Below are 22260 nucleotides of genomic sequence, written 5' to 3'. Positions count from 1 at the left end.
GTCATAACGGGCGGCCGGGTTCCCAGCACCGTGACAATCATCTGCTGTGCCCCGGGAGATCGTGGTAAGATAAAACCCGGCTCTCGTCCTGAATGATTATTTAACTGACTGAGCAAGGTGTACGGTAACATTCGTAGCCGAACGATCATCCCCGTTACCAGCGCGGGAAAGCAGCACAAAATCCTGAAGCGTTTCCTCCGCGGTTTTCCTGCAGCACGTTCRGCTCCTTTCTGTTTTGCTGCCTGTCTGACGCGTGTGTGGTTAATACGTCATGGTCTCTGGGCTTGCTGAGAGCCTTAAAACGTTGCAAACCTTACGAAACCGGTCTGATGGCTGACTAAAAAGTCGCTGGAGACAGGCGCTTGCCGGCTTTCGTGCGGCAGAGCTGGCACGCTCCCAGCTCCGGCCCTCCCACGCCGGGGGCAGAGGGCAGAGCACGTCGGCTGGGTGCCCACGCGTGCTTCCTCCTCCTCCTCCTCCTCCTCCTCCTCCTCCCAAGGTACACAGACTGTTGGACTGTGGTCCCAATTCAGCGAGTTGTTCAAACCCAGCCTTTGTTTACTGTTGGCTGAAGCTAGGCACCTTAAGTACCCTTACTTTAGTTACGATAATACTTCTGACCAGTCACAGGCATGCCATTAAAACTGTTCTAGGAAACAGGGCGTTCTGGCACAGCAGAAGAGGGAAATCCAGATTTTACACACTTTTATAAATAACATCAATTATGCTTTCTGATGAGGTGAAGCTGTAAACATTTGTCATATTCAGCTCTTCTGGCTTGTCTGAAGAAAGACAAGTGGCAGATACCAGARATGTCATCCAGTGTAAATAGCTTTTAGGGTCAAAATTCCCATTTTGCTGTTTTAAATCTCTAAACTATTCAGTTAACTTACATGGTTTTAAGTGGATATCCACTGGCTAGATATACCACCAAATATTTACAGGATCTTATTCTATTAGCTAGTATTGCCTTCATATCACTTCTGTTATGGTTATAAGTAAGTTGCCTAAAAATTAATTTCGCAGATTACTTAAAAATCATGCTCTGACTTCACTCAGACACTGTGAAGACACYTGCTACCCTATATTTTGTTTACAATCACATTTAGCGTAGTAGGTTAGCATACTTTCAGGCTAATTAGTCTTATTATTCAAATCTGTTCTCTTGTATTGGTAGGCTATTCTGCATCCATTTCCAAGATCTTGGCCTTATTTCTTCTATACTTAATACTCTTAGAGATCTGTTATTAAAAAACAAACAAACAACAACAACAACTTTTTGCAAGTCACTGCGTGTGAAAGCTGGCTTCTGGGTCTATATTTAAGCATCTAAGTGAGGGATCTGATGGTACCTGTTCATGAGTTAGTTAAAATGTAAGTCCAGAATATGATGCATATGTTAAAAATAATGGCCCTACCTATGTTATTTCTTTGGGTCCTACCTGTGAACATGTCTATCTAATCTTAAAGAAATCTGTAGATGGGATAAATATTATCCTATATAAATTAATTGATGTTAACCAAGATAATACGGACTTWGCATGGCAAGCAGGCATCTCTGTCGCGAAGGCTCAAACCCCAGCTTAGACCATCAGATAGTCTTCCGAATAGCAGTGGGCTGACGTGAGCCCTGCTATGGCAGGACTTGAGGAAGAGAGAAGCAATTTGGAGAGAAGTGTTAAAGCAAGAACCTCTTGCGAACTTCCCCACCGTTTTCCCGTGGAGAAGTTGGTTTTACGCTACTGGTTAGGGCCACCGCTGTGACAGCAATGAGCCCTGCCTTCTGACTGGCTGCTGCCAGACTGGTTTTTGCTTTCTGACCAGCTGTGATCTGAAGCCAAATGCATGCCCTTCACAGGAACTGGCTTCGGCACCTCAGTTTTGCTCCCTTTCAAATGAGTGCCCTGTTTGCTACCTGAAAACTCCTGCTCTTTCAAATTCTTGGCTGTAAAGTGGCTGAACTTCAGCAACCTGAGAGGCAGGAATTTGCCCTCAGGGACCCTTTCCCTGCACAGCCGGAGCCAAGGTGAGGTCCAGCCCCAGACCTTCCTGGGCAAGAGCTCCAGCCATGAGATATCAGGCAAAAGATGGGTACTGTGAATGTCAGGGGTCTTTCTCAACGCTGACTAGATGGCCTGGATCCTGGATGGTTGAAGCATTTCCAGTGGCTCCTCACTTGAGTGGCCCCAGCCACCACTTGGAGTGGGAACATTTCTAAGTGGGGCAGACTTGATTTCCCTGTGCAGGACTTCAGAAGCACCCATCTTCTCATTCGGTGGCTACCTAGAAGGCCAGGCCAAGCACTTAAAAACTCAGCAAAGTAGTGCCCAAATGAGGTGACTGGACTGCATTCCCATTGCCTGCCAGCCACCCAGGGAGCTTTTTAACATTTCTGGCTCTAGTTTTGAAAGGGAGGGCATGTAATGGGTCATGAGGCATGCAGCTGCTGAAAGGTTGGCAGGAGAAAGAGTTTCTGAAGAGTACTCAAAGTGAAGGGAAATTGTCAAAACAAGTTTGAATCAACCAGAGAGTGGCCACCTCCGCAGCCAAGAGAGTATTTAACACTTGCTTTCTTTTCCCGGCCCTTTTCCAATCTATTGCAGAAAGCCAAAGATGAGGACATGGGCATCCCTCCTGTGGCTCGGTGGTACAAACTGAGGAGCTGTGTTTCTCAGCCCCTGAGACCTGTGAGGCTAAATCCGACTGAGACGTTTGCTGCTGCTGCAGTAACGTACCCTGGTCACTTCTGTGAAAAYAGTAGCTTTTAAAAAAAGTTGTATCGAAACCAGAGGTGGTAGAACCACCCATGATATGCAAAATTTGGAGTGTAGGGTTGTGTTCACAAAGCACAGTACGATGAGGCTGTCGTATACTTGCGGATTTCAGTATAGAAGATGTAACTAGTCCAGCCTTTACCCACAGAAATGCAAGTCTCAGAACACTTGCTGAAAATGCTCATGATGGAGAATTTCTAAACTATGAAAATTATCCTCTTTCTGTAATCCAAGCAGGTAGCAGAAGGCAAGGAGCAAGAGAGGAAACTATACAACAGCAATTGCATTTCTTTTTATTGAAACATCATGAAAAAAGCCACAAACACCAGAAGAACATCCAGTAATGTAATGAACCAAGAGACAGAAGAATATGAACCTCCAAGCATTTCTAGCAAACATGTTGCACCTTCATTTTGTGGAAAATATGACAATTATTATCTGTCTGCAACAAGATGCACTTCTAAATCTAAGAAGAAACCTGCTTGTGAATGCTTTGTACAGATGTGCACCCACAGAGCAACCATCTCTGGTAACTCAGGAAATGATCATGAGAAGCAAATGCCATCAAATGCAGGCAGGAGTGGAGCTGGTAGACCTAACCATACCGATCCCTACTGGGGCCCTTCAATTGCTGGCATAGTGTTTGATTTCAGTACGCTGTCTCCAAAGGAGCCCCTGGTTCTACCACACCAAACCCAGCGAAGGAAAAAACACCAGCGGCTCCAAAGAGAAAATCAGTCAGCCACCACCATTCAGGCTGTGTGGAGAGGCTATCGAGTCCGGAGGGAAGTGGATGAAATGAATAAGGCCGCTACCAGGATTCAGGCGGCTTATTGAGGCCACAGGACGCGGCAGCAATTGCCCCTCGCGTTTTACAGTTACTTTGGCCATAAAAAGTTTGCACTGAATCGGAAGAAGGAAGCAGAAAGCAAGGCGATGGCAGGCCCTGCCGTCTCAAAGTGCCACCCGTACCGGGGTAGGGGCCTCCAGGCACCAGGTGATACCAGTGAGAATGAGAGTCTGAGAGCTCCACACAGAGAGAGACACGACCCAAGCTCTTTTGTTATCCCCAGAGCGCTCGTCTTCAAAAGAGAGTCTTCTCTTACGCTCAGCAATGAAGTTTTGGCCCCTGCTAACAGGCCCTCACCTGCCTGTGAAGTCTTCCAGGCCTTGGCACCTGAGCAGCAAAACCATGATGCTGCAGGTAACATCCAGGCTGCAAGGAGAGGGAACCAAAGCAGAAAGGAGCTTAGTAAAATGGCAAGACAGGCCACAAAGACAGCAGAGCAGAGCCAGATCTTGGCTTACAGTAATCAATGCAGACCAAACAGTCATGAAAATTATCAAATTTCACAGGCATTTAATGACACCAACATTCAGGTGTTGACCCAGGAGCCCCAAGATGTGGTGCAATATCCTGAACTGGACCCTGTTGTAATGTTGGGACTGAGTAAGGGAAGCAGAGAGTCTAATGCAGAGGGCAATGCACCGTCTATTAGAAATGTTAACGTATACAGTGCTGAAGAACATGCCGGCCTCCAGAAGGTCCTCAATCTCCCTTCAGGTGTCCAGCCCCAATGCAACAGTGGAAGGATTTCAGAGGGGAACAGGCAGAGGGCAGCTGCGTGGGCTGTACACCGTCAGAAGACACAGCGGCTCGAAGCCTTCTCAAGTCTGCATTCAAGTAAACGTGGTGGAAATGGAAATGACAGCGGGTAGCAGCTCTTCACAGTAGGAACAAGCCAGTGAAACTCAAGATGGGGGCTGCTCTTGGTCTGCAAAATCTTCTCCTGTACTTGCASAGACTCGTCATGGCTAAAATATCCGTCTTAGTGGAGCTCAAAAGTGGGCGCAGTTTTGGTAGCCTCTGTTAAGGTCTCCCATCAGCTGTTTCCTGACTTCTTAAGTGGCTGCTTGTTCCCCTGCTGACATGAAGACTGTTTTTTCCTTGCCCACCATTTGAAGCAGATTATATCTTTGGACCCAAGCTGGAACTGCTCTCACAAACAGGTCCAAGCACAAATACAAAATTCTTAGGGTTGTTTTTTTTAGAGCTGGTTATCCAGCCCCAAATAACATCATATAAAGTTTCAGCTGCAAATGAATCACTCAGGGCATGAGCTTTCAAAACTGCATGCATTATATAGAATGAAACTTACACAGGATGTGTATTTTTATCTGCACTGTAGCCCAGACAAGTCGGACGGACCAATTATACCCATAGTCCTAAACATCCCAGGGCCCTGCGTTCCCCAGGCGGCCCGATCTTTAAAGAGGGCCGTAAGGTATTGCAACTGGCCTCTGTGCAGTGCTGCCTGCACTATCCGGGTCCTGCCAGGGAGGGGTGCTGGAACAACGCAGAAGAAAGTGGGGAAAAAAATTGTAAAACAGAGAAGGGAAAGGGAAAAGACCAGGTGAGGGTGACAAGGCTGATGAGAAAGACTCTCAGCTTGGGAGAAGACGAAAAGGAGAAGGAAAGCGGTGGCTGTGCTGGGACGCTGCGGAGGGACTGGTGATGCTGGGACGTGGTGCAGCTCCCTGTGGGAAAAGGGTGGGCGAAGGGGGGGGCAAGCGGCAAGGACAGCAAGGCTGAGCGGGGCTGGGGAGATGAGAGAGAGCAGGAGGCGCCTGGGCTGCCGCGGGGCTGCGGGGAGCAGCGGCTGCGAAATCCCCTGCAAACGTGCACGCCAGCGCCTTGCGTCTCGACGGCTTCGAAAAACGGCCCTGGGTTCGGGGCCTCTCGGCTCCGGTTCGCAGCGTTTCCTACCCGCGTCCTTCCTCCCCGTCGTCTCGCCCCGCCGTTCAGCGTCACCTCTCCCCCGGGCTCCGGCCACCGCTGCCACCCCTCGCGGGAAAACGCGTTTGCCGCGCTCAGCTGCTTGGCGCCTGTGGATAAGACGGCTTGGCGCGCGGCATCATAACCTCACGTTTTCAGGTGCTCCTGATCTTAATCGTGTGGGCCCAAACTGTTCTCCTCTGGGTGGATTTATCTTTTTATGCACGTGAGCTAAATCAGTCCGGCGAGCGAGGCCTGGGTCAGATGCTCTTTGTGCTCCAGCAGCTCTAGTCTCTGCAGCCTGGAGTTGTAACCCGATGTCGCTTACGAATCCCCTGACACCTGTGGAAAAGCAGAGGCAGGATCGCGATGGAGAGGATTCAGGTTTCATCCAGAAATTCATGCTCTGTCTCAGAGCAAACACTCCACACGCCTAGCTGTGTTGTCAGTAAAATGGAGCATCCACACGTACTTTCCTTCACAAAGAGCTTGAGAGCTGAAGGAAGACTTGTTAACATCGCCAGCAAACAAATAGAAATTATTTCCCCATGTATCATTTCCCTGCCAGATGCCTCTGAGAGCCTATAATCAGGCATGCCATGTCCTTACCCACCACCGCAGCCCCAGCAGCGACTGCAGAGGTAGTGGTAAAGCATACATTGAATTTCCCTCCAAACTACCTCCAAGTAGTGGCCAAGAGCCTGCTCCTATTGCCACCTGACAGATTAACTTCGCTAACTCCCAGCAAGGACCCATGCAGCGAGCTAAGGTCTTTTGAAAATGAGCCTTCCCTCCAGTCTCCTGTATAGCGCTGTGTAACGTTGTCTTTTGTCCCAGCGAACTTTACATCAGACCAGATGATCACGTATTCGGTCTTCTCTCAGCCTGGTGACAGGTCGCGGTGTTGCCTCTCTGCACCATTCCAGCCAAATATCGTCCGTTCTCTTGAAGCCGGCACAAAAAATACCTTCCCACTGTGCACCTTGATGAGATCAGCGTACTTCAGTCACTGGCACATGCCTGATGTGGGTCTAACCGGTAGGCTGAGCAAGCTGGTGGTGACAACAGCTGGCGTTAACGAGACACGGTCCTCTGCCTGCTGGCAGCGCTGTTGTATCTGAGCCTCTTCCCGCAGCCGGGATGAGGAGCAGGGGAACGGTGCACGGCGTACGTGCGTGTCCAGCGCTCATGCTTCAGCCCTGCTGGGTGAACCTCGGTGAGGACCTTCGATGAGGCAGCCCTGGATCAGATAACTTGTGGCTCTACCGAAACCTGGGCTGCTGTAAGAAATGGGTGTAGGCGTTGCTGAAAAAAACAGGCTTCGCACATAAAAGTCAGCAAGCAATGAAATTCCTCTAGGTTATGGGTGTTTGTCAGTGCCTGAAAACAAACTCTGAGGATATACAGAGAGCCACGAACAGCTTTGTTTGCAGCAAATCTGTAGGATAACTGCGCTGACACAGAAAGCAGCCAGAAAGAATCAATAGAGGCAGAAGCAGTTTTGGGTTTGGGTGCAAACTAAAGGAATTTTGAGCCGGTCTTCCTTGAAATTGGAAGGTTCAGAGGAAAAAAATCCTTTTTGGAGACAGGTGGCAAAGTGACTCCCTTTTGGGAAGAAAACCAAAGTTTTCCTGTGGATGAAGACCCTGAATCCCTGGGCAGAGGAGAGGTAGAGAGGGGGAGAAAACGAGCCCACGTCCAGCTTGATATCAGTGATTTCTGGTGGCTTTTAAGGAAGCCTGGTCCAAGGAGTAACTTGAGAGGAATGATGCCTAAAGAGGAACTTGCTAAGTAACTGAAGGTCCCACCACCATCACTGCTGAGCACAGGGCTCTGGGACCACATACTCCCTCAGGCTGTGCCAACGATAGTCCTGCGCAGGCATTTCCGAGCCGCCGTGTGTGATTTTGTGTGCGTGTGATGAGGGGTAGCATTACAGAATCAGCCCTGTTTTCCCACCTACACCTGCTGATTTTCCCCCCAATATCTATTTTTAGGGCTGTAAAACAGCAACCATGATATGAAAAAGGGATAAGGTAAGTCTGCAGGGAGGTTCCACCTTGTATTAGACCAATGAGTACAGCTGGAGGAAACGGAAAAGCTTTCAGGCATATCATCCTTCTTCAGGTCTGACCTGCAGCCTGGTTTTTTTTGCTCAATTGTAACTTTTCCCAACTGACAGTCCGATAAAAGACATTTCTCCTCCTCCCTGCAAGCCGTGCCTCACTTTTATTCCCAGACCGCTGCGGCTACAGCCCCACGAATGCTGCCAAGAACAAGTCAGCCAGCGCTTAGGACCCAGAGCCCTGTTTCAGGCTTACGGGATGTGACAGCTGACGAAAAATCAATGAAGTGTGCTTTACGGAGCTTCACTGTGATGCCAGCTACGGCTCGAGAAGTGCTCTCTTGCCGCGCAGAGTTAATTCCCCGCCTCGATTTTTAATGAGGTCGTTTCGGTCCCCTGCTAGGATGAGGCCAAATTGCTTATGAAGACGAAAGACCGGATGCAAAGGAAGAGCCGCGGAGGTGCCCATGCTTTGCCTAACGCTCCTTGCGCTGTGCCTGAGCCGTGCGGGTAAGTGCTGCTTCTTCCCCTCCCGAGCTGAGGCTGCAGGATGCCCACGGTCTCTTCCGCCGTCCGGTTGGCTGCTGCTTGCCGGGATGAGGTGGATGGTCCTCTTTTTAACGCTTCCCGACTAGCGAGAGAGGGTTGTATCAGCTCCTAACTTTGTACTGCAGCCACAGCTGGCTTGGCAACAGGGTTTTAATAACGGTGGTGTGACGGTCGCGGGGTAGAAGTTACGGCAAAATGCCGGGGCTCTGGTCCACCCTGAAAGACGTCGGTTGTGTTCAATAGCCGGGGGCCTCCTGGCAAACGCTGCTCCGTGGCTTCTGCTCGTGGCAGCCCGGCAGGCAGCTCAAAAACTTCTGCTCGGAGTGTGTGACATAGGGAAGCGCCCGACCTGCAGCTTGCTTCTCTGCTTTTTTCTCTTTTTCTCCCCAAAGCAGTGCTCCTTTGTTCAGCGCGTTCGCCACTGCTTTTTCTAACCTCATCATCAGATGGGGCTTGTTCGAAGGGGTTGTCGGGCTATTTTTCCCCCTTGATATGGCTTCCTCCTCATTAAAAACTGCCCCCCCACACACACACTTTTAAGCTGTCCCCYCGCAAGTACTGGGGCTGTGTTGTATGAGCTCCAACCTTACTTCTCCTGCCTTTCTTTTCCGTGGGATTTCTCTCCTCCAGTCTGCTTTCTTCCCTCTTTTCTGTGGCTTCTCCAGCAGCGGAGAAGCAGCACATCCAGCTCTGGGGCGAACAGCTTGGCCAAACCTCTGCCGTGCTCTCCTGGGGCATCAGGGCCCCRGGACGTGGTGGCTCCGAAACAGCGTCATTTCTCCGTGAGGGAGGTTGTACAGAGACATCGGGCCAGACCGTCGTGCATTTGCACGCGCATGTGTGCAGGGAGCCACACTGAGACAAACCTGGAGCAATACGTTCCTGCCCTGAACGCGGAGCTGTTGACCCCACAAGCCTTCTGGGGGTTGGGGATGTTTTCTGTTCAGCCACATTCTTGTTAAATTTCCTGTGCTCGATGACCGTGTGCCGCTAAGGACATCCTGAGGGGGATGCCGAAGGGCTGCGAGCCCTTTCCCAAGGGTYTCCGGAGAGATGTGTGTGTGGGGAGGGGGCTGGACCGTGGAGGCTGTGGGTAGAGGGGGAAGGAGAGAATTTTTCTTTCGCTTCCTCTGGGTGTGGATGCGATACCTGTCTGGCATTTTCGGTCAGGCAATCCAGCTTCCTGGGACAAACTCCATCCTCTCTCCCCGATCTGCTGTGGTGGAGCTAGGGGTAGCCCTGGTGTGAGAAGAAACCTTGGAGCAAGCAGGAGGGACATTTGCGATTCCCTTGCTGGTAATGAGAGACCCCCAAGCTTTGTGACTGAGTGGCAAAACAAGGTGGTCCTAGAAACTGCTCTAAACGGCACTGAAAGTGAAGTGAGTCCATTCCCGGCTGCGGTGGAAAGCTGGTGAAAAGGAGAGTGAAAGCTCCCTCTCTTCAGCTGGCCTCCCTCTCCCCAAGGCCTGGCAACTCTGCCGCAATTGCAGTGAGGCGACTGATTGCTGCCCTGTGAGTGGCAATCATTAGGCTTCAGAGTTTACAAGATGTCTCAGAGGAACGGGCATTTCCTGTGGCTGCAGGTGCAGGATGACAGCGCTGCTTTGACCTGTGCCTCGTGCCGCTTTGAGGTCATCCCGAAAGAGCTGGGGGACGCTTTTGTTTGGTGGGAAGCCGTGGCGGGGGAGCAGCGTGTTGCTGCAGCCGGACATTTGGCTGTGCTGCTTCCCGCTGGGTCTCCCCGGCTCCCCACAGCCTCACCCCGGAGCCCCGAGGGAGATGCCTCGGGTGTCCCCTCCTGCCCTCCACGGCGCAGGGACCTGCCGCAGATGCCATCCTCGGAGGCGTGCCGCACCGGGTGCTTTAGCCCCTTGGTGGTTGCAGCTATCCCTCGGTTAACCCCAGCGGGGAGGATTTATTTCCAAACGCTCCGGCTCTCCGTGGCATACCGCAGATATCCGGAAAAACATGTGTTTGTCAGGCTGATATTTACTACTCACAGCTGAAAGCATCTGATGCTTGAAGCTTGAAGACCTCCTAGAGGAAAATAACCAAGGAAGCCCGAGCAAGACAAACTCAAGACAAAAAGGCTGCAGAAAAGAGAAACCTAACACAAAGTCACCACAGCCCCGGCTGGGTCTGGGCAGGGTTTGCCCGGAGGCACGTTGCTCTCCCATCACTGCCCTGCCTCGTTCCTTCGGGTCACGCCGTGCCCCAGCTCTGCTCTGCCCCGCGCTCTGTGCTCTCTTCCAGATGTGGCCGCCTTCGGCTCGATGGCCGAGAGCGAGGACGCGCTCCTGAAGCACTTGTTTCGAGGCTATCAGAAATGGGTCCGCCCGGTGGAAAACTCCAACGACACCATCAGAGTCCTCTTTGGGTTAAAGATCTCACAGCTGGTGGACGTGGTAAGTGTTACGTCAGGCTTGGTAAAACATCCCATTCTTCATGGATGGTCTTGTATCCATCTGGGAGGGCTGGTTATGTTCGTTGCATTTGCCCCCAGAGACAAGAAATGCAAAGCGATGGCTGGGCCACAACACACTGAGCGTGTGGTGGTGGTGATGATGGTGGTGCTGGTGGTGGTGGTGTGACCTCCCGCCCCATTTCCGCCACCGTCCTTGGCGAATAAGGCCTCGTTGCATCAGATATTAATCAGCTGTTCCATGCCAGACGGTCCCTGGCTCCTTCGTTTGCTGTTTATTGACGAGGCAGCCACGGGACGGGGGTGGGAAGGGCAGAGCTGGTTGGACATTGCTCAGGCTGACCAAGGTTTTACACAGGCCAAAGGCAGCTGATATCTGGACCCAACCGGCCACTCAGATGAGATACCCGAGGCAAAAGAGTCAATCCCGTTTTTTTTCCCCCCCCCACTCGGAAAATTTCCGCTCCCTTTCCCCTCCATCACTGCAACGCACAGGGGCGTTTGCACGGTGTAGCTGGGCGCAGATGTGCTCACGGGACGGTGCACCCCCTGCATCGCCCTGCACTGAGGAGGGAAGACGCTGCCTCTGAGCTTTAGGTGCATATTCAGGATAACGTTTCTGCATGTGTCTTCCCAGACTCGGTCCGGATGGGCGGTGCGGGCGCCGCKCCGTCCCAGGAGCCACGACCTGGGCTGCGCTGACGCCACGAGCTGGCCGAGCCCTGTGGTCTCCCCGCTCCGTGGTCTCCTTCCTTTGGGCTGCCACGAAGTGCCAGGCCCCGATTTTCCACCCGGAAAGTCGATTCGTTTCCCCAGCGGTGGCTGCAGAGCTCTGTCCCGCGGGAAAGGCGGCCGCGGGGAGCTGCTCGGCTCCGCGCGGGGGCGGAGGGTCGGTTCCCGGCGGCTATTTCGGCATTTCAGCCCTCTCCACCTCGTGTCGCCCTAGGATGAGAAGAACCAGCTGATGACAACCAACGTGTGGCTGAAGCAGGTAAACGAGACCCTCCTTCCCCTGCATGGGGCAGGGACCAGYGGCCGCCCCGGCCTGCTGCCGGCGCGCCACCCATCTCCCTCGGTGACACCAAGCGGCCAGGCAAAAGCAGCACTTTTTAAAGGCTTTCAAGGCTTTTACCTCAGTCCCATCACCCCAGAAAAGGCAGGAAGGGGCAGAGAGGCCGACGGCGGCTGGAGAGTGGCCCCTTCCAAAGGGCCAGGAAAGAGGGCATCTTCTTTTTCTGGCCTGTCCCACAGCCGTGGGCTGACGGCAGCTGTATTTCGGGGACGTGACGTCTCCTGATCCCGTGGTGCCCCGAGGGACTATCCTGTCTCACACTTAGAGGTCATCCAAGCCCTGTCTTGCTCTCCCCATCTGCAGCTGATGCCTTGGAGAGGCTTCTTCTTCGGCATAAGTAAAGAGAAAGAAAAGGCCAGCTTGTCACCCCCAAAATTAAAATCTGTGGGATTTCTGCAAATTATTCACCTCTCCCTGATAGACTTGTCTCTGGAAGTGATGCTAATTTATACAAATGGAGGAAAGGTACAAGTCAAACAGTTGGATCTCCTTTCCTCTTCACTCCTGGAGAACACTGTGTTTGGTTTAGATTACATTGCATCGGTTTTTTGACCTCGTGACAATTATTTTAAGTCTCTGAGGCATGCGAATATCTATAAATGCATCAGCTGATCCTAGGCAGAGGGCATGAAACCCAGGCCTTGCCTGAAATGATGCCATGGGAAGCAGTTTCCAGGGGTCGCTGGGCTGGTGGAGCAAAAATGCAGCTCAGCTTTTGCTCTTAGTCTGGTGTCCGCAGCACTGTGGTGACTCTGCGGTGGATCAGGGCCCCTAAACGCTGTGTGGGCATAACACGCAGAGATGTCCCTCGAAGACAGACGAGCTCCCCTTGCTGCAGGGAGCAGAGGAAGCCCCCTTTTGCAAGGAAATTTCCTGCTAACCCTAACCCAGCCAGCTGAGATCCTGCCCTGAAACATCTTTCCCCCGTTCAGCTGCAGCTGCAGAGCCTCTCACGCGCACAGGGCCAGCTCCTGGCTTCCTCGCTCTGTCTGAGCAGCGTGATGGGTAGGAGCCTTGGGTTAGCCCATCCACGCTGGGGACACGGTTTGTACTGCAACGCTGACCTGCCCCGAGCCGTGTCAGCTCTCGTGCCGTGGGAAATCAGGGTCTGCTGCAAGTTACTCCACGCATGCTGCAGGAGGTGGAGATGTGGCCCCAGTCCGCTACTGCCTCTCCGGTGTGAGGAAGAGGAGGAGGAGGAGGTGGAAAGCCCTTTCTCCTATCCCCCTGCCTCTTCATGTGGAAGGACCTACCTGGGGGGGTTGCACTGAGGACACAGCGATTTCTCTGGAGGCCTTTGGAAAAAGGTGCCCAGATTTTAGCCCCGGCAGCTCCCCAGGGGGGAAATCAGGGCAGTGATTTTCATATGAACCGCTGAGCTGGGCTCCCACTAGTTGCCACCATTTCAAGTACCCTTTCTCCGTCTGATGGGCTGAGAACAGCAAGGCCCAAATGAAATGCAAAGGGAGCAGAAAATAAATGAGACACAGACTCTGATTTTCACACATGCCGGCGCTCCCAGGAGGTTAGGCCGAGTGTTAGATACCCACGGTCTGACCCAGGCGTCCTGCTTCGGGAATTTGTGTGTTCCCTAGGGTTCCCCTAGCACGAACTGGTCCCACATGCAATCCTGTGCTCAGGGGATTATTAGGAAGTGTTGGATGACAACTGGGAAAAGGTGAATAAAACTAAGCAGAATTAAAACAGATTTCTCTTTCGGGTAGGGAAAAGTGAAAAAAAAAAAAAATCAAACAAAGCAGAACTCCCTACTGACGCAGATCTTCTCCTTCTGTGGGAGCTGGGGAGGAGAGGGAAGTCTGGTGCATAAGGCTGAGGGGGAATCATGATCGTTACTTCTCCGCACGACTTTGACTTTTCTTGGATGAGCAAAGCTCAGAACTGAGGGTTTTGTGTTTGTTTGTTTTTTTTTTCCTTTTTTGAAAATCCAGTTGCTAAATGGGGGGGACCTGACGTCATCCCACAGAGGGTGCAAAGGAGCTTTTAGGAGCTGCCGAGAGTACCTGAGGTCAGGCAATTTGCGGAGTTTGTTAGCAAGGGTCACGAGGCTGGGTCCAGCGCTTCTCGATCTTGCTGCTGTGCGAGGAGCCTGAGTGGCAACCCCGGAGCAGAAATTTGGCACAGCTGGAGGTAGGGGAGAGCAATGAGAGGGAAGAGAGGAAAGGGCCCTTCGCCTCGGCTGGTGCAATCCACGTCAGCACAGAGACCATGGGGAGACTCCCGTTTTAAACCGCTCATCTTCAAAGTCCCCACACTGCCTATTTTTGGCTCCGGTAAGGAGACACGCAGCTGTTTGCCTCGCAGACATGAAAGAGCACTTTAGCTGCGACAGAAATCGATGCAGGACGGTGGGGAGGGAGGAGGGYGGCAGAGGCAGCAGAAAACCCAAGCTGAGGAGCGGCTCCGGTTTCGCTCTGGGGGGGGGGGTGACTAGGTCCCCAGGTGACCCACAGGGTATCTGCATCGGGTGCGTCAGCGCAGGCTGTGAGCCGGCGGTGTCGGCCGCCGCCGTGGCCCTGACCGTCCCCTTGCGCAGCAGCGTGACGGACCTCAGCCCCTTGCGCCCACCTTGGCACCAGCCGTTGCAACTGCTTCCTCTGCCTGCGCCTCAAGCCAGCCCTGACCTTAGGAGGCCTCTACCGCCCCTCTGCCCACGACCTTGGGCCCTTTCTCCTTCCCAGGGAGGGATATTTTGTGTGTCCCTGTCTGTCTCAGTCTCTGCTCTCGTGTACTGTCACACTATAAAGGCCTGTGATAACACAGGTGGCCATGAAAAGCATGCTAGACCAAAGAAATAAAATGAGAACAGTATGGTGGGAGAAGCAGCAGAGATTATAGCTTTTTGGTCCATCCATAGAGAGTCAGGAAACTGCCCAGAGATGCTGAGGCCACCAAATCCCCAGGGGCCTCTTGGCACTGGAGCTTAATGGAAAGTGTCTCATCTCCGGGCATTGCATCTCATCTTGGTATGGGCAACAGTCCATGGCTCTTGCTTCCCCTTGCTGCCGTTCCTCAGGGCAAGTGGGAAACCCCATCAGTAACGGCCAGGGATCAGAGAGCTGCTCTTCTGCTGCGCTTCTGTGGAAATCTCCGGGTCCCTGGAGACACTTTTCTAGGCTCTCCACAGCTGAAAAACTAGACGATGAGAGAAAATCTTTCTGAAGTTCAGCATGATGAAAATGGCCAGGACTCTCTCTGCTTTTGCTTTTTTATAATGTCACCTCTTCAGAATTGCCACCAAATGCTTTGAAACAGTATCATGTTGTTTTTCCTGCCATAGTGTGCAGGCATCTCTACTGGGAGAATAACGATTTGGTTTGCAAGAACAGTGCGCAGACATGGGCAGATGTCAGTCCTGTGCACTGAATCAGGCCAGGTCTTCACTGAAAAGCAATTAAAGGCCACCTCTCTGTCCCCTGGGCGAAAGTAGCCATCCCATTTGACTCTCCTGTGGGGTAGGTGCCGGCTGAAAACACTGTAGGGTGGTTTTCCAAGTTAAGACAAGGTGCCGTACCCAAGGGAGGTGGCTCCTTCCTTCTGGACTTCCCTCCAACATGAGGTGGGCTGGACAGGGCCGTAAGGGAAGTGAAAGTTGGTGCTTTCCAGGAGCATCCTGGCGTTGCCTGGAAAGGGATGGGATGATCGGGCCCAGCTGTGCCGGGAGGGGCAGCACTTGTGGAGATTGACATCCCCCAGCCAGGCCTGCAGGGCATCCCTTCCGCAGCTGGGGAGCCCTGCGCCAGCGTCGCCCGTAGTGCCGTGTAATGCAGTTCCTCTCAAACGGATGCGGGAGGATGAGTGAGGCTGTTGTGTCCGAGTGGGCAGAGGACTGCTGGCTCATTGCAGGAATGGACCGACCACAAGCTCTCCTGGAATCCAGAGGAGTACAGCGGGATCACTGCCATCCGCGTCCCCTCYGAGTCCCTCTGGCTCCCCGACATCGTTCTGTTCGAAAAGTGAGTAGCATGGCTATGGGCCCAGGGCCGAGGCCAGGGATGAACGGGCGAGCTTGGGCAACGCGTGCTGGGTGCGCCAGGCGTCCTGAAGCCCGCACATGCTCTTAGAAAGCTGCTCCTCTGGGAGGTGCGAATGTCCACTTCCCTCGTGCCCCGGGGCAGAGCTGTGATGGAGCTGGGCTGGGGCGAGCGTGGTCCCGAACCGGGCGCTGTTTCTCCCTGTCCATCTCCCAGTGCCGACGGACGTTTCGAGGGCTCCCTGATGACCAAAGTCATTGTGAAGTACAACGGAGCGGTGACCTGGACGCCGCCGGCCAGCTACAAGAGCTCCTGTACCATGGATGTGACCTTCTTCCCCTTCGACAGGCAGAACTGCTCCATGAAGTTTGGGTCATGGACGTACGACGGCAGTATGGTGGACTTGGTTCTAGTGGATGAAAATGTGGACAGGAAAGATTTCTTTGATAACGGAGAGTGGGAGATCTTAAACGCCAAAGGTATGAAAGGCAACAGGAAGGACGGCCTGTACTCCTACCCGTTTGTCACTTACTCCTTCGTTTTGAGACGCCTTCCACTGTTTTACACTCTCTTCTTAATAATCCCTTGCCTGGGATTGTCCTTTCTAACTGTCCTGGTGTTTTACCTGCCTTCGGATGAAGGAGAAAAGCTCTCACTGTCTACATCGGTTCTCGTCTCCCTCACTGTGTTCCTGCTGGTGATTGAGGAAATAATCCCTTCTTCTTCCAAAGTCATCCCTCTGATCGGCGAGTATTTGCTGTTCATCATGATATTTGTGACCCTCTCCATCATCGTGACTGTCTTCGTTATCAACGTCCACCACCGCTCCTCAGCAACTTACCATCCCATGGCGCCTTGGGTGAAAAGGATCTTCCTCCAGAAGCTGCCCTGGCTGCTCTGCATGAAGGGCCACGTCGATCGTTATTCCTTCTCAGAAGCCGAGGAAAAGGAAATCACCTTGAAATCAAAGCTCCCAGGGAAGCAGAAACACAAGCAAGCAAAAGATGGAGAGAAAATTGTTATTGCCTTTCTGGAAAAGGCAGCCCATTCCATTCGATACATTTCCAGGCACGTTAAAAAGGAGCATTTCATCAGACAGGTAGGTGAAGGGAAGCAAGAAGAGATCGCAGCTTCCTTGGCAGCAGTGGTTTCTAAGTTTTTTCCTTTTCTGCATGCCTTTCTATTTGCATCTTCCTCCTGCCCTCCTCTGGGACATGTCCTGGGGGCTTCCCTGCTTGGTAAAGGACATGGTTTCCAGGAAAACACATTGCTCCAAGGGGAGCTGTACTGTGCTGAGCCCTTGGTCCTTACTCACAAGAGGCCACAGCAGCCTCTGAACATACAGTGTCCATGCCTGAAGCCTTCTGTTTGGAGCTGAGAACGTTCAAAAAGAAGTCCCCTGAATTACTTTTATAAATACTTCTGGCACGTGTGCAGGGCTGGGCCAGAGCCAAACCCCCTCCTGAACACGCACAACCTGAGCCAGCAGAGCACTTAAGAAAAAGAAACCAATGGTACACTTGTGCTGGAAGCAATGTCCGTGTTAAAGTGCTTTGCCAGAGCCAAGTACTAGCACTCAAAGGGAAGTGCAGTTCTGTTAAAAGAAACGCAAATCATAAATCCATCTTGAAGCTTGAGTCGGTAAACTTTTACATATGTGCTTAGCTAAAAGCTTTTGCATGGGCTGAAAGAAGTCTCTGTTTATCGTGTGCTTAAAGCTGTGGAAATGCTTTGGTGCTTGAGGGACCGGCAGCTATCGGTGCTGAAAAAGTTATTCTTTTTCTGCAATGTTGATTTCAGGCTACAGTACACTACACACTTCTATTTTTTAAAATAAGATTTTTACAGCTGAAAGATATGTAAAAGTCTTCAAAATACCAGGCTCATTAATGTCTCTGGTTGTTCTCTCTCTCTCTCCTTTCCAGGTTGTCCAAGACTGGAAATTTGTAGCTCAAGTCCTGGATCGGATTTTCCTGTGGTTATTTCTGGTGGTGTCAGTGACGGGTTCAGTTCTCATCTTTACCCCTGCSTTACAGATGTGGCTAAACAGTAGTTTGTAGAAAATGCTCCCACACTAGCATACACCAAGCACAGTGCCATGGGATGGTGGAACATCTGGGCTTGGTCAGTTTTTGTTGTACAGGATAGGATGCAACAGCAAGACTGAGTGAAGGTGGTGATGGTAACAACGGGCGTTGACTGGTGCTTTCTATCTTCACACAACTCTACCAGTTAGAGACTTGACTGAGATCAGAGAAGGGCTTGGTGGCAGCTGAGTACTGAAGTGAACTGGGAGGCATGATCAGGTTATAAGTGTTTTATCTGGTAGCCTGGTGGTATTACAGCATGAGCCAAGTTTATTAGTTAGAAAGGGAAATAGTAATTTTGGTGCAATGAATATGTTTAAAAGTCAGATCCTTCAGTTAAAATGCCACGTTATAAAAGAAGTTAGACTGTAGTAGGAACACTGAATCAATACTCAGTTTATCTATCTACATTTTCAAGTAAAAAACACAAAGGCTCTACAGATCACCCTGTACATGTATCAGAATTGGCCATTGCATGTGCATTAGAAAAAGTACAAATACCTTTTAGACGGGATGCTGAAAACCTTAATTCTGTGGTCTCACCTTGCTGTCAGGATTGGCTCAATGGTGAGAGAACTTGTAGCTCTGCCCACCTGCTACCAGCCTTTCTGCTATGCACATGTTGTCTCTCCTCCTGGCTGCTGGGACACTGCAAAGTCTTCGCCACTGTTCAGTATTATTTGCATTTGAACCTTGTGCTCAGTAACATACCAAAAGGCTGAACAAGTTAGGATTTTCCCCATGCTCCATGTTTAGAAACTGTGATTACTGCACCTGCCCTTTCACAGGGTTGGAAGTGGGAGAAGACCTGAAGCATGTCCCATGGAGGAAGTTGGTCATGCTGCTCCTCATGGCAATGATGATCTTCCCAAATGGTCCAGCTGGAGAGGAGCCACGGAGATCCTTTTTGGTAAATGAAACTTGTGGTTGGTGCAGAAGTGAAGTTTCTCGTAGAGCTGGGCTGGCTACCAGAAAGCTATCCCTTTGGGTGTTGGCTTGTTCAAGTTTTCCAGCCAATTTTGAACTTCATTGCTTTGGTTCGTGTCACGCTATGTTAACTCTTCACTCGCTCGTCAGTTCGTTTAGAAGGGATCCTTCTGCTTTATTAGAAACACTGCTTAAAAGTGTGAATGAGACCTGACAAAAAAGGTACGGGTGAGATTCTCACCACTTTCACTGGGGCGAAGTTACGCCAACATGGAGTCCTTTAGAGAATCCCACTTGGACATTTCGATGTTTTCAAGGCTAACAAGGGATTCAGACATCCAACTTCCAAGAATCTCGGTGTGACTCTAGTGTTAAGTCTTTAGCTAGCCTTGAAACTCTCTCCCTAGTGGTAGAAGTTAGAAGATATTAAAAATACATGAACATATTTGTGTGCTTGGGTTACGTGTGCACACCAGACCTCTCTGAGTTAAGATCATCCCCAGTGTTGTTTTGTCACTGCGTTAAGTTTTGTTCACTTGTGCAAACACTATTAATAAAGCTGTATTTAGTAAATGATTCCCGTGGGCAAAGAATGCCCACATATTACTGCTGTTCCTTTTTTGTCAGTGTAACTTTTAGCCCATTTAAAAAGCCTTGCCTCAAATCTATTCAAATAGAGAGTTTTGCATATTCTTGGGAACCCCTCATTATGTTTTATGTCTGTGTAGGGGGGATGAGGGGGTGGAGCATTCAGAGCTGGTTGTTATATAGCAAAAATGTAGAACAGGCCACTTAACATATAGAGATAGATGTCTTCATGTAAACACTGGTATCTGTATAAAAATCTTACACATTGGCCTTWTTTCGAGCTGCTGGGATCTCTTATTTGCTTGCATTGTTCGGGTCAGTTTGTTCCCCTGGACTGTGAAATATCCATAGCAGAACAGCTTGCAAACCCTTCTGCGTGGCAGTTGATGAGTTCAGTCAGCATCAGGTTTTCCCTCTAAGCACTGCTGCCAGGGGTCTGTCTGTCTATCTGCAAGGCAAGACAGATGACAATACCCTGCCCTGCGCAAGTGCTCCAGGTGCTCGTGGGCTGATGGTCCCGTCCTCACCTTGCGACACTTCAGCTGCCTGCCCCGCTGAGCGGTTAGTGACGCCTTTGGTGCTCCCTAGTCCTTCTGCAAGGGCAGAGACACGTGTCTGTAACCATGAGCTTCACGGCATGACTGCCCAGCCAGTTCCCCAGGGTCATCTCAAGCCACAGTTGCAGGTAGCCATTTCTCCTCAAAAAAAGGCTATGTCCAGCTGGCTGGGTAACAGCTCTTCCTACATAAGCCCCTGAATTATCTGTGGCACGGAGTTAATCTAGGAGAAGAGGAGTATGATAGTCCCTTTCCCTCTATCTCACATGGCTGTGGCTGATGTCAAGCTGCTCCTTATGCCTTATGCCTAGAGACAATTAAAAAATGTCTCTTTTGTGTGGGTACTTCGATGTCCACTCAGATGTGGCCCCTGCTGCAGCTCATCCTGAGGTGAGATGCTTACCATGCCCTTGCTCTCTCCAGCCAGCCATCTATTTTCACAAAGCTGGCAGGAGTGTAACCACATGCAAGGCCTCCAGTCTCCTCTCAAACACAGCTGAAAATGGCAAAGGATCCAAAAACTACTGGGTGGAGGGAAGAGGGGGAAATGGTACATCAGCACCCAGGGAAAGACAGAACGTGACTTTGTAAGGTTTACTGTCTTAGGACACCAGGTTGATGAGCCTAGCTATCCAAAGCCTATGTTTGAGATCCTCAGGAAAGACAGAGAGATGAGCGGTATACAAATGGCATGGATGGGGAGGTGGTATGAAGGGCTGGACTGGGCTGTCTGGACACCTCCTAACAGGACACAGGTAGCTATACCATCATGTTTTGGTAAAGACCCATAGATTTTGATAAAGATGCCCTACTGGCTGTGGGGTATTAGCTACCCTAAGACACCAACGCAGCACACCTTCAGCCATAATACTTTTCATTGCTCATGTGGTTGCAGATTGCAACAGTAAATGCTGGATGGCAAATGTCTTTCCTGTAGGAATGAAGCTTTCAGGCTCAGAAATCACCTCTCCTCTTCAAATTCCCCTTCTCTCCCCTCCCCTCCTTGCTGTTTTAGCAGCCAGTGCAGCAAAGATCACTTGGTAGCATCTCTGCATATATTGTACAGTTGTGGGCTTTTGAAAAAATACAAATTCTTCAAGAAATTGTGTCCCAGGAGTGATATTTAATTAACAGGCTGACAGAATAAACTGTGCTTTTTCATACATCTGTCTGTCAGTCACTACACAGCCATGCAGCATTCAGGTGTATTACAGAAAATACTGTTTTCTTCTAGAAAATAGACTTTACATATTTCAAATACTTTGGACTGAGATGGTTATATTCTTGTCATTCCAGCATTATCTCTGCCATATATTCCAGTCCCATCTATTTCATTAGGGAGCATCAGAAAAAATAAAAGGCCAGTCAGGGACTTTAGAAACAAGGAGTCAYATTTGCCTGAGAAATGGTGACATTCAAAGCACAGACTTGACACATTGCAGGCACTGAAAATACTGTGCTTACACTGTAGAGTTAAAGTTAGGGCCTCCATTAACGGCAGTGGCGGGGGGGTGGGGGACGGCTTTTTACTCTTGAAGCCTTTGGCTTCAAYAGGAATGATGCCTTTCAGTGAAGAACCCTTTGGGGCAAAACCATGAGGAATCTAAACAGACATGGGCCCTGGGGGTAGACCGACCATAATATGGAAACCACATCAGGTGCATGACCACAAAACTTTTCAGGATTATCACATTARGTCACTGCAACACCATACCGTTTGGCACCTGGTTACACAGCAGCAACCTCAGGCCCAAGGGAAGCATGCTTACAGAATAGGTTTGCGCCCACAGGATTCACCCACGGGGAGCCAGCGAAGGGAAACCTGCTGCAAAGCTGTTTGGACGAAGGTGCTCAGCTCTGCATGGGATTTGCGATAGTCAGCCTTCTCCCGCTGTGATGCCAGGTCTGCCCTGGGTTTTAAGACCACGGGAAGACTCAAGTCAATCCAATGCTCTCAAGCCAGTTCTGTCTGTGACAAGTGAACAGGATTGTCAGGGGACAAACTCAGGGACAAACCTTTCCCTAGTGGGCTTTTGTCTAAGCCTGAGTCAGCAGAAGTTTTCAGAGCAGACCCTGTGGACGGGAACCACTGTTAGCCCAGTGAGACCAACATGGGGCCTGGAAATCCTGCTGGAGCTCACCATGTAGAGTGTTTGCTCTTTGGTAGCAGGAAGCAAAGGGGACTTTGGGCACCTACAAAGTTAAGTGACAGAAGCCATTTCAAACGTGGATTTCAAACCACAGACATTTCAGGTCTTTTCTGGTTTTCTGTACTGCTGCCAGGTTATTCCTCTGTGATGTCTCTAGGATGCTCCAGATGGTGTCAGCAAGGCTACATGGAGTGCACACTGTCAAGCAGGTTTGTCTTTAACTATGGGTAGGTGCTTAAGACCTGTCTGACTTCAAGCACGAACATAAATGTGTGCGTTGTCGGTCTGGGATCCTCATCTG

At 50.8% G+C, this 22260-nt stretch overlaps 1 protein-coding gene across 1 annotated transcript; it reads left to right on the top strand.

The window, feature by feature from the left end:
- CHRNB3 (cholinergic receptor nicotinic beta 3 subunit) lies at positions 1–19200 on the top strand. Its single transcript, XM_026078688.1, has 7 exons — positions 1–64; positions 10418–10569; positions 11533–11577; positions 15523–15632; positions 15867–16129; positions 16292–16749; positions 17576–19200. The coding sequence occupies exons 2-7, from the start codon at positions 10438–10440 to the stop codon at positions 17708–17710; spliced, it is 1143 nt and encodes a 380-aa protein (XP_025934473.1). The 5' UTR covers positions 1–64; positions 10418–10437; the 3' UTR covers positions 17711–19200.
- The last annotated feature ends 3060 nt before the right edge of the window (positions 19201–22260 follow it).

This window comes from Apteryx rowi, unplaced genomic scaffold (assembly GCF_003343035.1).
Source record: "Apteryx rowi isolate R43461 unplaced genomic scaffold, aptRow1 scaffold_113, whole genome shotgun sequence".
Classification (NCBI taxonomy): Eukaryota; Metazoa; Chordata; class Aves; order Apterygiformes; family Apterygidae; genus Apteryx; species Apteryx rowi.
The sequence above is the reverse complement of the archived record's forward strand: the minus strand, read 5'-3'. Positions and strand labels throughout refer to the sequence as shown.